Genomic DNA, 10,337 nt, shown 5'->3' with positions numbered 1-10,337 from the left:
GCTCACAATTTTCTTGTGTTAATCCTTGGTTAGCCTCTCATGCTCCCAATATTCCTGTATTAATATTTGTTTAGCTTCATCACACTCACATATTTCCCTATCCCACTCACACATTTCCCTATCATGCTCATACTGAGACCTTTTCAGGCTTTCAATCTTTTCATTCAGCATATTTACCAGTAGTGTTTGTAGAGCATTTTGGAACTCTTCTTTTTATTATTCATTAATTGCTCTGTTGCCTGATTATCATGAGTGAGAGTTGAAGTAGCTGGACTTGCCATTTTTCTTTTGTTTCTGCTTGTTCTGCCCCTTTTGGTATGATAACCAAACCAATGCTGAGCTAGAACACTATTTTAAGGCAAGTAGCAACCAGAGCCCAAAGAGATTGAAGCAATCAGAATGAGTACGAACAGATACAATCTAGTTCAACAACAAACAACTAGGGATCAATGGACTAAGATAAATCAAAGAAGGAGTCAGCAGGCCAGAAATTAATAGGTTCAGGGAGAATTGTGAGGAGAAAATAAGATTGGAGGAATGTAGGAAAGGAAAGTGAGAGAGGGAATATAACCAGGACCTAACTTCAGAGAGAGGGAAGGGATAGAAGGAAAGGAGAAGCAAGATAAGGAAAAAGGAAAAATAAAAAATTTAAAATGAAACACACTTAAAAACTTAGATAAGTATAAAGAAATGATTCTACAATTAAAGGAGTTAAGGCTGGGCTTTTGTGAATTGAGTAATCAATATCTGAATTAAGTATGCACAAAATGAAGGACAAGGTCTAATAAACGAAGACAGGTATATATCTGTGATGAACAGAATAACAATTAAATAAGGCAAAAAAACCCCAAAAAGGACCAAAAGGGAAAAGAGTATAAAGAGAATATTAAAAAAAAACCAAAAAACATGGGCTTGGAAGATGGCTCAGTGGTAGAGTGCTTACCTTGCATGCATGAGGCCCTGTGTTCGATTCCTCAGCACCACATAAGCAAAAAACAAACAAACAAACAAACAAACCAAAAAACAAAAAAGACAAACTAAAAAACGTCAAAAACCAAACCCAAAAAATGAAAAGGATAGAAAACAGTTAAAAAATTAGGTAGAAAAAAGAGTTTTTTGAATTTTTTTGAGGGGAATCTTGTGTCTCCCCTTTGTCCGTAACCAGTCTCTTGGTGGAGACTCTGGTTTGCTTGTGGTGTTTGGTTTTCCTGTGGCTTGGTTGGTTTCTTAAATCATTTGTTTGAGCAGGCAGAAGGAAGCTCTGCCTAACCTAGCACTTTATGTCTCTCTTCCCATGTTAGTTCAGTGAGAGGGGGATCTACTTTGAGTATCACAAAAGAGGGAGGTGGCTGTTTCCTCTAGCTTGGAGTTGCTGTGAGGAGCTTGGTTGTGGGTAGGGCTGGGGCCTGTCAGCAATCAGTAGCTTTACCCAGATGGGCTAGCTCCAGAGAGACTGGGATATTGAGTGATGTTGGTTGGGAATGGACATCTTTATAATTTCGAGTCTTCCTTTCCATGAACTTGATAGAGATGTGGGTTTGTTGAAGGTTTATTCAGTGTTTATCAGAAAAGTTTTCTATTGTATTCCACAGAGACAGAATGAAAGATACTTTTTGTTCATACTATTGTTACGTTTTTCAAAATTCCATTTTGTACAGAAGTATGTATTTTAGAATTTCCAAATCGTCCTCCAGAATGGCTTTGTTATTTTACATTTCTCTAGCAATGTGTGAAAATCCAGTTATTCTTCATCCTTAATGTTTAGTTATTATAATATGTGCATAGTGGTATCTCCCTATGTCTTCAATGTGCAGTTTCTTAATTGCTAATGATGATGAGCATCTATCTTTTCTTTTCATTGATTATTTGTCATCCATGTGGCTTCTGTGTTGAAGTGTCTTTAATTTTTTACCCAGTTTTTAAATTGGTTTTTGTATTGTTGACTTGTGAAAGCTCTTGGTACAGTTTGGATACAAGTCCTTTCCTGGAAATGTAATTTGCAACTACTTTATCTGTTTAGCTTATTTATTCCTTCTCTCAAAAACATCATTGGCAAAACAAGCATTTTTTAAAAATTCAGATGAAGTGTTTTGCTTTGATGGATTGTACTTTGGTATTATTTTTTTAAGGAGGCTGCCTAGTACTCATTCATGAAGGTTTTCTTCTAAGAGTTTCATAGCTTTATATTCCTGAAGTCTTCAATTATTTGAGTCAATTCTTGCATAAGATGTGATGCCATGATTCTTTTATTCTCTCTTTACATACAGTCATTCTTACACTGTTGAACATCTTTTCATGAATCATTTTTACACCTTTCTCAAAGGTCACATAACTGTATCTGTGTGGGTTGAGTTCATTTCTGGATTCTATTGACCTACTTATTTCTTTGCCAAAATACACTATCTTGAAGAGAAAGTTATAATAAGCTGCTTTTTTAAAAATAAAAATTTTATTTATTTTTCTGTTCCAGTACTGGGGTTTCATCCTCTTTCTTGGCTTGCTTGCTTGCTTCCTTTCTTTCTCCCTCCCTCCCTTCCTTCCTCATCTCTCTCTTTTCTTTCTGAAGTTGTGGGTTTGAACTCAGGGTCTTGGTGCTATTCCTGAGCTCTTTTGCTCAAGGCTAGTGCTCTACCACTTTGAGGCACAGCAACACTTCTGATGTTCTGGTCATTAATTGGAGATAACAGTCTCACTGACTTTCCTGCCTGGGCTGGCATTAAACTGCAATCCTCAGATCTCAGCCCCCTGAGTAGCTAGGATTATAGGCATGAGCCACCAGCACCTGGCTTTGCTTGGCTTTTTTGCTCAAGGTTAGTGCTCTCCCACTTGAGCCATAGTTCATTTCTGGCTTTTTGCTGGAGATGTCTCACAGAGTGTCCTGCTTGGGCCGGCTTCAAATTGGAATCCTTAGATTCAGCCTCTTGAGGAGTTAATGATTGTAAGTGTGAACCACCAGTATCAGGTTTAATTCTAAGTTTTAAAGTCAGGTAGTTTGATTTCTTCCACAATGTCTTCTCATGATAAGCTATTTTTTCCCCCTCATATAAATTGTATAAAAATCTTGTCTGTTTACAAAAGCATACTGCTTTGTGAATTTTGATAGGGATGGGATGCAATGCAGAAATTGTGTTGGAGCTCATGGATGTCTTGTAATGGTCTTCTAATCTGTGAACAGTGATTTTTCATTGAAGTCTTTCTTGACTTCTCTCACAACTATTTTGTTTGTGTTCTTAGTATATTGATCCTTTGTATGCTTTGCTATGTTTTTACCTGTGAATTTCTATTTTGGGATCTTTTTATTTTTATGTGCAGGTACTGGGACTTGAATGCAGGGCCTTGGGCTTTTCCATGGCTAATCGGAGATAACAGCCTCATAGATATTCCTGCCCTGACTGGCTTTGAACTTGGATCCTCAAATCTTAGCTTTCTGAGTAGGATTATAGGCATGAGCTAGTGCCTGTTTATTCTGGTTCTTGAAGTTTTATTTTGAAAAATGTCAATTTTCAATTACTTGTTCTCATTTTATATAAATAGGATTTTTGAATTATCCTCATTCAACCTTGTTGGACTCATGTATGTGTGTGTGTGTAGATTCCTTAAAAGATTTTCTAGGTAGACAATCATGTCATTTGCTAATAGGAATATTTAAAGAGTATATTTCTGGATCTTGTTTTATAAAGGATAATACAAAGCCTGAAATTTTCATCTTAGAGAAAATCTAGCCTTTCATAGGAGCTGTGAAGTACCATTTTCCTTTCTTGTGTCCTGCCAAGGACTGTGTGCAGGATTTCTTCCTTGTGTTTTCCTTCAGTTTTCTCCTCTGTAAGTTTTTTGGGGGGCTGTTTTTTCTTTTTTATAATTTAAAATTAATCTTAAAAACAGACATAGCAAGAGCAATAGAAGGGTGACATTGTTGTAAAAGAAATATACTCATTACCTAACTTACGTAACTATCAGACTAAATCTTTTTTTTTTTTTTCTGGTCCCTTTTTGTGCTGGGACTTGAACTTAGGGTCTGGGTGCTGTCCCTGAGCCTCTTTGTGCTCTACCACTTGAACCATAGCACCACTTCTGGCTTTTTCTGAGTAGTTTATTGGAAAGTCTCATGGACTTTACCACCATCGCTGGTTTGAATCATGATTCTCAGATCTCAGCCTCCTGAGTTGCTAGAATTATAAACAGCAGCCACTAGCACCCAACATAAATATTCTATTCTTGGTAGTGGGTTTGGACACCATATTTCAACATCTTCAAGTAGTGGCATTTTTTTCTCCCTTTAGTTTTGGTGATATTTTCCTTCCTACAAGATAGTCATTTTTTAAAAATAAACTTGTAGATATATTGGTATAAAATTATTTTAGCTGAGTGTTAGTGGTATATACATACATTCTTGGAAGGCTGAAACTGATAGGACTGTTGTTCAAGGCTAGTCTAGGCAGAAAAGTTAGAGACCCCTTCTCAAATGAGAGCTGGACCTAGGGGTATGTAGCTGTTTTCCTTAGGCAAAATGGGAAGTCTAACATGGCCCAACATAGATCATGTCTGGAGTTGTGCTCAGAAAGAGAGAACCTATCTCAAAAAATGCAGCAAAAAACAGTGCTAGAGACACAACTCAGTGCTCAGAGTACACGTCTAGAAAGTATGAGGCCCCTAGTTCAAACCTCATACCTCTAAAACATTACTCTAAAAGTCTTTTCACTTTTGGTATTGTGTTTATTATTTTTTTTCTTGGTATAAATGATGAATATGGGGGATTATAAAGACCTACCTTTTTTACTTTGTGTTGAAAACAGAGCAGGGGAGGAGAAAAGTCACATCAACTCAGAACCCTATGCAGGACTTTCCTGAATAATGAGTCCTTTTACTTCAATCTTCCGGTGCACATAAGTTAACCTCGAAGGTCACTTCATGCTGCAAAAGAATTATTTAAAAATACACCATGACACTATGTTCCAGTAGGGAATATTTATTAAGACATACATGCTTACATTCAAAGTAAACTAAACACATGCCAATCACAGTGAAATATAAAGAAAAACATGAGCAAATTATTTTCATTATTTTTGTATTTTAGAAGCCATGACATGTTCAAATAGAAAATCATTAACCTTGATATGTAAATATTTTTCTCAATATTAGATTTAAGACCTCTTCAAATAAATTTTTGCAATATGACTTGATAATATAAAATTTGCACTGAGGTCTGAATATAATTGACTTTGGAATCCCAAGCATGTGAAAATTTTGGTGTGCTGCAGAGCTCTTTCCTGTGTTAGGATGCCACTACACTTTCAATGAAATGGGATACTTTTCACTAACCACACAGATAAGAATTAGTTTTCCAACTTTTAGCTAATATGTAATCTTTAGCAGGCGAGCTTCTGAAAATTTCAAGTTTTCAAAGAATATAATTAGTTGTAGACATCTAATAAAATCACCTAAAATAATAATAGTGATAGATATCTTTGTGCTTACACTTTCTGTGTGTTGGGCACCATGCTAAACACTTTACACAAGTTTAAGGCAAGTTTGTTTTACTGTGATGCCAAAGCCAAAGCAGTTACTGTATTGTATGCCATCCATAAGACCTTGTTCTGCTGTCAGTAAGGTGACTGTTTAAAACTTTATCTGTGATTCATTTACCAAAGGATAATTTACATTGTAAGAAGCAAGAGTGATTCAAGTGGAACAAAAAACACTGCTCATTTAAATATTTTTATTTACATGTCTTTCCCATCATCATTACTCTAATAAGATTATAAATACACAGACCCCAGAATACATGCAACACATTCCACAAAGGAACAAAAATGCACAGTACTATTGAATCAAGAACCCAAATGACTGTATACAAAGTGCTTTAAATAAAGGACCTTGTAAGACATTCAGATCATGTTTATTTTAATACATTCTAATAATTTCCAATGGATGCATCATTTATAAATAACATCCCAAATCCCCTACTTCCTTTTATCAGTGAAAATTTAGTACTTAATCAGAAGAGCAGGATTTCCATCGTTCAATACCAGGTCACATAGCATCAAAATGAAACCGATGGGCTTCTTGTCTCTTTTCTCTATCATCTGCTTTCTGAAAAAAAATTTATAGTAGTTTTTAAATGATAAATATTTGTAAGACACATTTTTGAAATAAAACTGATAAATTAAAAAACCCAATAATTAATAGATAATAGATATGAACTTTTTTGTATGTGATACTGGGCTTTGAACTTGCATTTGCTAAGCTCGTGCTCTACCAAGTGAGTCATATTTCCAGTCTGTTTTATTCTGATTATTTTAGAATAAGGTCTCAATTTTGACCCAGACCAGTTTGGACTGCAATCTTTCTATTTATGCTTCCTGCCATAGTTGATGATAGGTGTGAACCAGTATTGCCCAGCTTTTTGTTGAAATGAGGTCTCATGAACTTTTTATCTGGATTAGCTTCAATTTGTGATCCTTCAGGTTTTGCCTTTCAAGAAGCTAGCATAACAGGCACTAGTGACTGACACTGGCTAATAGGCGTAATCTTATATTACAATGATCTTATAAAATATTTTGTAGTTTATAGTAGCTATTTTATAATTGTTTTTTAACCAACAAGAAATGTTCATTAGATAATTAGCTTGTAATCACTTATGATTCTATAAGGACAGAATCAATGCTTGCATTTTTTGCCCATTCTTAACACTGATGATATCAATGAATCCCAATGAATTATATCAACATATATTAAGTAGTCTTTTGTTCATGTATTGATCTTGCAGATACTCATACAAATCCTAGGTTTTATATTTTGTTGTAGGAATGTAAGGACTAGAAAGAAGAAAAGTAAAACATATTACATTGTACTTCAGGATATAAAGTAAAAAGAAAGTTGCTTCTAGCTTTGGGTGAGGAAAAGAACACTGGAAACAGTGGTGGGACACTCATTCCAAGTGAGAGAAAAGTATGAGCAATTGTGGGAGATGGTGGGAGAGCATGACATCAGAGAACAGGGAGGATACATGAATGTGCAGTCTGCACCAAGGAGATTCTGGCCTAGGCAAGAATCAGAAGGGCAGCTGATTAATCTTGTGGGTAACAAAGAGGAGACAGGAGGCTTTACAATACTGGTTTTGAAGTGCTTGTAAGGAATCTTTGTAGATGGAAATGAGGAACACGTTGCATACCGGTAGAATAGTATGAAAGAAGGTGAAGGCCTAGAGCAGACACTTGGGAGGAGGGTTGAAAGCAGCTGACAGCACAGGAGGAGCCACATGAGGAGCTGTACATGATGTTGTGTCACGTTATACCTTGCAGTGCCACACTACGCAGTGCCACGCCACATTGTGCCATTGTGTACATGGCCACATATATACTTGCATTCAAACTTCTACTTTTAGCCACTGTATCATAATTGTTGTAAGCCCCAAGTATTTAGGCTGTTATCAGATCCCATGCAAAATGATAAAATTAATTTCCTTTCTTTCATAGAGTAAGAGCTATGGAAAGTATCAGACTATATTCTAATGCTTATGGACACAGTATGTAGATTCTTCCTTGGTCTTACATTTTAAGCAATTTTAAACTTAACTGAATGTAAACATTATGTTATTGTTTTGGCACTGTGAGTGATTGGAAACATAATGGCATAATTAACATGCTCTCTTTTTCTTAAGGGACCAGATAGGATTAAATATGGTGATTGGAGTTAGCAAAAAATGCTTATGATGATATGCACGACAAGCCAAAGAGAATAGATAGAATCAAAGAAAATACCTCTTTTTTGGCACAAAAAGCTTTATGGAGGACATTGTTGTAACTTGCTAATTATGTATTTAATACTGTTTTCGTTTATTTAGGGATCAAAGCCATGGCCTCACACATGCTAGGCATGTGCTCAACCACTCAGACACATCCTTAGCTCATTAAGACTATTTTTAAAGAGCAATGAATTACTATAAAACCAAAACTACAGCTTCATTTAAATAAACAAACCTTTTCCTGCCAGTGTAGAATGCCAATGATTGCCAAGATGAACACACAGACCCCAATGAGAGCTATAGCCGTGAGTAGCACAATGTTACTTGGTGTCAGATATAGTTTGGCACTCCAGCTGTAGGTAACAAAATATTGTAATTATAAAATGAAACTTAAATCACAAGCTTAAACTGAGACTAAACTCCCAAATACCTTATTAATTAATGAAAATTTCATTCACTAAATCATTTACTCTTGTAGCTATTCATTTTAAGTAAAACAAGTTGGATCAAATTTCTTTTTTTAAAATGTTTTTTATTGTAAAAATACTGTACAGAAAACGAACTTTACAACTTTGGTGCGGGGGGGGGGGGGGGTGTTGGGGAGGATTGGGTGGGGGGGCGGGGAGGCGGATGGGAAGTGATGGGAAGGGGAAACAAAGGAGGAGGCTACAATGCTTGATAAGAAATGTACTCATTACGTTGCCCATGTGATTGTAACCCCTCTGTATAATATTTTCACAATAAAAAAAAATACTGTACAGAGGGGTTACAGTTACATGAGCAAGGTAATGAGTCCATTTCCTATCTTTGTTTTTCCCATGGATCAAATTTCTATGCTGCTAAGATTGACGATTCAGCAGAGCTCTTATTTTTCTCAGAACTGAAGTAGGATTTTCTTTTTTTGTATGTGGTGTTGGGGATGACACCAGGGAAAGCAGAATTTTTAAAGAGATATTTTGCTATTTTTGAGTTTGATGCTTTAAGAATTATTCTCTAGTAAATGTATCATTTGTTTTTTGTTTTTTTTGGGTCCGGTTGTGGGGCCTGAACTCTGGGCCTGGGTGCTGTCCCTCAGCTCTTCAGCTCAAGGCTAGCACTCTACCACTTGAGCCACAGCGCCACTTCCGGCTTTTTTCTTTTTGCTTATATGGTGCTGAGGAATGATCCCAGGGCCTCATGAATGCAAGGCAAGTGCTCTACCACTGAGCCACCTTCCCAGCCCCTCATTTTTTTTTTTTTTTTTTTTTGGGTCCGGTTGTGGGGACTGAACTCTGGGCCTGGGTGCTGACCCTCAGCTCTTCAGCTCAAGGCTAGCACTCTACCATTTGAGCCACAGCGCCACTTCTGGCTTTTTTTTTCTTTTTGCTTATGTGGTGCTGAGGAATCGGACCCAGGGCCTCAGGCATGCAAGGCAAGCGCTCTACCTCTGAGCCACCTTCCCAGCCCCTCATTTGTTTTTTTTTATAATAAACTTTCGACAATCAAAGACATATTTTTTGCATTCTGATCTATTGAATCCTAAGCCTATGAAACTGTGATCTTGGTAAGCCTTCCAATACTATCTTTTCCACCTTGGTCACACATGTAGTATGACCAACTGAAACAACTATATGTCGGGGTATAAATAGATGCACAACTTCTACCATTTCCGTGTCACAGTGGAGGGTGTGATGGATAAATCTTCATTGTTAGCTTGTCTGGATCCAACAAGAAGCAAGGAATTAGTAAAACTCACCTCTGTGTGTACTTTCTGTTTATGTCAGTGATGATATTTCCATAGAGGACTAGATCATAAGGCTCTGACCTAGGGAATGTACTAATCACTTAATGTGATGGTATTATCCAGAGGTGGGATTAAAAAGGTAGGCCATGGGGTCTAGCAGGAAGAAGTAGGTCACTGAGCATGGCCGTTGGGGGCTATACCTTGCTTTGGCCTCTTTCTTTTTCTGCTTCCTGTCTGCATGATGTTCTGCTCAAGTGCATAGGGCCAAGAAACCATGACCTAAACCTTCTGAAAATGTGAGCAAAAAATCCTTCCTCCTATAAACTGTATTTCACCATACTGAAAGTAATTAATATAGAGGATTTACATTTTGTACTGATCTTTATGTTGAAACCTATAAAAGCAACTTTAGTCCTTTACTGTTTATTATGGCAGTATGAAGACTAAAGGCTATAAGCATAAACAAAACTAGCTCTTCTCCTAAAACAGTACATGTTATAGCCTGCTAATCCTGAAAAGCCTAAGACATTGCAAGTGATTAGAGACATAGATTTCTTTTCTTCTTCCTGGAACTAGAAAATGGCTATATTTTCATTTACAAAATTTAATAAAGTAAGATCATTCTGATGAACCACACACGGCTATTGATTTATTTTGGGATAATTAAAATTTATTGGTTCATAAGTTAGCCTCTAGTCAGTTTTAAAATACACCTCAAAGTAAAATCAATTTGAATTTTATTATGTACATAAATTTGAAAAGAACACTTTAGGAAGAGTAAAAGGAACATGAAAAATGTTGAGTTTATAGAGGAAAGCTATTTGCAAAATTTTTCAGAAATTCAGAAGGCTACTTTAAGAAAACAAATAT

At 36.3% G+C, this 10,337-nt stretch overlaps 1 protein-coding gene across 1 annotated transcript in view; it reads right to left on the bottom strand.

The window, feature by feature from the left end:
* Positions 1–4,950: 4,950 nt before the first annotated feature.
* Itfg1 (integrin alpha FG-GAP repeat containing 1) overlaps positions 4,951–10,337 on the bottom strand; it is a 209,481-nt gene continuing 204,094 nt past the window's right edge. Inside the window, exons 17-18 of the mRNA XM_070011952.1 lie at positions 7,980–8,097; positions 4,951–6,090 (exon numbers count right to left, since the gene is read on the bottom strand). Coding sequence (XP_069868053.1) covers positions 6,031–6,090; positions 7,980–8,097 — 178 coding nt within the window. The 3' untranslated portion in view covers positions 4,951–6,030. The remainder of the gene's footprint in view (positions 6,091–7,979; positions 8,098–10,337) is intronic.

This window comes from Dipodomys merriami, unplaced genomic scaffold (assembly GCF_024711535.1).
Source record: "Dipodomys merriami isolate MVZ:Mamm:240054 unplaced genomic scaffold, mDipMer1.0.p SCAF_85, whole genome shotgun sequence".
In the NCBI taxonomy this organism is placed as follows: Eukaryota; Metazoa; Chordata; class Mammalia; order Rodentia; family Heteromyidae; genus Dipodomys; species Dipodomys merriami.
Note: the sequence above shows the minus strand (reverse complement) of the source record. Positions and strands in the feature narration are given on the sequence as shown.